This window comes from Notamacropus eugenii, chromosome 6 (genome assembly GCF_028372415.1).
Source record: "Notamacropus eugenii isolate mMacEug1 chromosome 6, mMacEug1.pri_v2, whole genome shotgun sequence".
Lineage (NCBI taxonomy): Eukaryota > Metazoa > Chordata > Mammalia > Diprotodontia > Macropodidae > Notamacropus > Notamacropus eugenii.
In genome coordinates, this window is record NC_092877.1 from 374,070,864 (window position 1) to 374,074,934 (window position 4,071).

General features: G+C 34.6%; 1 protein-coding gene across 1 annotated transcript; it reads left to right on the forward strand.

Annotated features, from left to right (window-relative positions):
* Nucleotides 1-860: 860 nt before the first annotated feature.
* On the forward strand, nt 861-1,817 carry LOC140511822 (olfactory receptor 5K1-like). Its single transcript, XM_072621041.1, has one exon. The coding sequence runs from the start codon at nt 861-863 to the stop codon at nt 1,815-1,817; it is 957 nt and encodes a 318-aa protein (XP_072477142.1).
* The last annotated feature ends 2,254 nt before the right edge of the window (nt 1,818-4,071 follow it).

The window sequence follows — 4,071 nt, forward strand, 5'->3', positions numbered from 1 at the left end:
CTGAGACTGAAGAGTGAAATGGATAGATCATGAATCCACCAGTGCTAATTCTTGTGGAATTTCCAAGCTCATCACATTGAAGAGCATGTGGTTTTGGAATAGATGCACCATTGGCTATAATCATTGTTAACTAGAAGAAAATATTGGCAAATGAGGCTTACTTTTTTAAAAAAATCTACTCTGTAGGAACCCATCACCTATTAATTTTTTTCATAATTTGAAAATATATCACACTGGTACTTGGTAATTGTCTAGGCTTGCATAAATCCTTGAAAAACAACCTTTTGAACACAGGATAGTTTCTTAAACTATGCAAAAAGAATAGAGACCAATCTATTCTTATCTTTACTCTCTGGAACCCCCCAAAATTTCTGAAACTATGACCATAAAAGCTCACAGAGACTAATATTGTCTTGGATGTGAATAAGACAGCCCATTTCTTGACTCCAGGCTTTTTCTCTGGCTGTCCCCTATGTCTGAAATTCTCTCTTTCATTAACTCTGCCTATTTATTGATTTCCTTAGAGTCACCTCTCAATGAAAATCTCTTCTTTTACAAGAAGTGTTTTGCAACCCCATTTAATTCTAGTGCTTTCTTTCTATAAATTATTTCCTAATTATCCAGTATATGGCTTGTTTGTATACACTTATTTACATATTCTCTCCCCCGTTGTGAACTCCTTGGGGCATGAATAACGTTTTGCCACTTTGTATCTCCAGCACTTAGCATAGTGCCTTACACTTAATGAATGTTCATTGATTGAGATGGCTATCTCCTGAAAGAATTTAGGAGAAAGAAGTAGGTATATTTGGAGGTGCATTCTAATATATATCCAAAATCCCTGTTTTCAGGACACTGAGATGGCTGAAAATGTCTCTTTGACAATTGAGTTTATCCTCACTGGATTTACAGATCATCAAGAACTGAAGATTCTCCTATTCACACTTTTCCTTATAATCTACCTGATAACCATAATAGGCAACATTGGACTGGTGATATTAATTTTAATTGAACCCCAACTACATTCACCTATGTATTTGTTTCTTGGTAACTTGGCATTCATGAATGCTTTTAATTCATGTGCTATTACTCCTAGGATGTTAATGAACTTCTTTTCTAAGGATAGAATGATTTCCCTTCATGAATGTATGGTACAATTTTATTGTCTTTGCTTAGCTGAAACTACAGCCTGTTTCCTCCTGGCAGCCATGGCATATGATGGCTATATGGCGATATGTAATCCACTTCATTATCCCAATATGATGTCAAAGAAACTCTGCATTCGGATGATCATTGGATCACTTGTGGCTGGCAACCTACATCCCATGATTCATGTTGGTTTTCTATTCAGATTAACTTTCTGTAAGTCACATCAAATCAATCTTTTTTTTTGTGATGTTCTTCCTTTATACAGACTCTCTTGTACTGACCCTTATATTAATGAATTGATGATATTCATTTTCTCAGGCTCAATTCAAGTCTTCACTATAGGAGTTGTCTTACTGTCTTATCTTTCCATCCTTTTTACTATCTTTGGGATGAAATCAAAAGAAGGACGAGGCAAAGCTGTTTCCACCTGTGTATCCCATTTTGTATCTATCTCGATATTCTATGGTTCTCTTCTCATCATGTATGTTCGTCCAGGGGCTGTTGATGAAGGATCCATAGACATACCTCTTGCTGTTTTTTATACAATAGTAATTCCCCTTTTAAACCCTTTTATATATAGCCTGAGAAACAAGGAAGTAATTAGTGCCCTTAGAAAAATTATGGAGAAAAAAATCTCAGGGGGATTTGGAACGAAATTTGTACACTGAGATTTCCTCATTTGAATATGGTTAAGCTTTTCATAAACTAAGTTATCCAAAAAATGGAAGAGAAATACTTTGGATAGCATTAACTCAGAAAAGTATAAAGTCTAATTGAGCAATGAATTAATGAATATAGAAATTTTGAAATAGGGTACTGTTATTATCTTAATTTCAAGTCCTAAAGAGAAGAATAATTTCAGAATGGATAGTATCATAAAGTAGTGATCAGTGAACCTCAAGAAGTTAGCACACCGTTTGAGGTAAATATGGAAAAGATGATTCTGTTGAACATTATTTATAATACCATGAAACTAAGGCACTGTAAGATTCAATAGGAAATATAAAGAAAAATGTGTCACCATTAAGGAATAAGAGGTGATTTTGTACAAAGTCTTTCTTTTCCTTTGTGTTTTCATTTCTAGTCTCTAGAATATAAGATGGATGATGGTAATATAAAATAAATGACTAGTAGAAAACAACACAACCAAACTAAGCAAACCCCCCCAAAAACCAAATAAAAATCTCAAAATAAACCCACAAGCCCCCCAAACCTCTCAAAAATAACCTTGAGTGAATTCAGTGAATTCAACATGGTCACTCCTTATTTAAGGTAGGCTCTTCTCCAGCACTGTTTGGTTCTGAATTTGAAGTTTTCTGAAGTGATTTCTTTGGAAGTGGATTTACACAGAAAACATTTATTACATCATAAAAGTCGCGTCAAAAATTTGTTGTTCTATCATGGCAGTTGTCTCACAAATACCGTTAAATCATTAACAAATTAATCTTATAATAACAATTCATCGGTCCTGTTTAAATTATGGTATGTGTATTGAATATGTTATTTCTCATACATTTTACATGAGGTAAGTGAATTGCTAATGAAGGAAAACAAAGCCATTCTTAAATTAGTCAAAAAGTTAAAGAAATATTTTCCCCAAATGTCTACTTGGTGAATAAGAAAGTAAAACTGTGTAACCTCTTTGAATCCAGGGTAAATTATTTTATTAATGGACTTATTAACACCTTAAGATTCTCACCTTATATTACAGTAGATGCTATAAATTTGAAGCAATTACCTCAGAAACTTTGATCTAACAAGTATTCTTGTTTTACTACTTTTCTTGTTGCTGTGGGGAATACAAAAAAGTACCCTAAAGACATAGTTCATGCCCTGACATGACTAACAGTGAAATTAGCACACAAAAGAAAACAGAAGTAAACAGCATACAGTATGATGCAATGCTGGATGTGTAGTTCAGATACTTTACAGGAATTAAAATGGCAAAGAAATCAATGAATAGAAGTGCAATAATGGGAGACTTTATACAAGGGGTTAGTTCAGGTCTTGAAAAGTGAGCAGAATTCACATAGGGAAGACTGAGGGAAGTACTTCAAGCAAGGATGATTGACTAAGCACAAGAATGAACCATAGTTTTGAACAAGCTTCGTCAGCACACTGAGGAGAGAAGCTTGATTGTAGTAAAGAGGTATGTGCTGGGGAGCTATGAGCTTGGTTAAGTAAGGTAGGCAGTTAATAGAGGACCCTGATGGATTGCCTGAGGATCTTACACTTTATCCTGTGGATGATAGGGAGCCATTGAAGTTTATTTAGTAGTGTTGTAACTTGGGAAAACAACAACAATAAAAGCAATGTTTTAGAAGAGTTAATTTGTTGGCAGAGTAGATCATGCTCTGAAGTCATGGATTCCAGTGTAAATACTTTTGCAGTAATCCTGTCATGAGAGAGTGAAAACTAGGACAAAATCATGTGATAGAAGAATATGGGACTGTTTTTTGAAGAAAATTGATTCAGGGAAAGGAGCAGAAGAGAAAGTCAAAGAAATATCAAGTTCTGAAGACTAGGTGAAATGTTCGTTATTATTGGTGTGGGTGAAATGGTGGTATTGAAAAAAATGAGGTTTTTAGAAGAAAGCTTTTTTTTTTTTCCTGAGAAGATGAGTTCCATCATGCATCCACTCAGTTTCACACATACTGATTTCTTAGTGACAGTATTCCAGGGGAAAATGTCTAATTGACATTTAGAGACTGGAGGCTGGAACTTGAATAGAAAGTAAGAATTTGCAATGATGATGGGTTAGTAAGTCACTCATGTGAAATTTGCACTAGAAAAAATGAATAAGTTTTTCAAAGGAGAGAGGAAAGAGCCAGGAGCAGAAAGCCATGAACTGTAGTCTCAGAAATGGCCACAGTTAGAGAACAGGAGTGTAAACAAGAGTCACTGAAGAAGATAACTTACTAC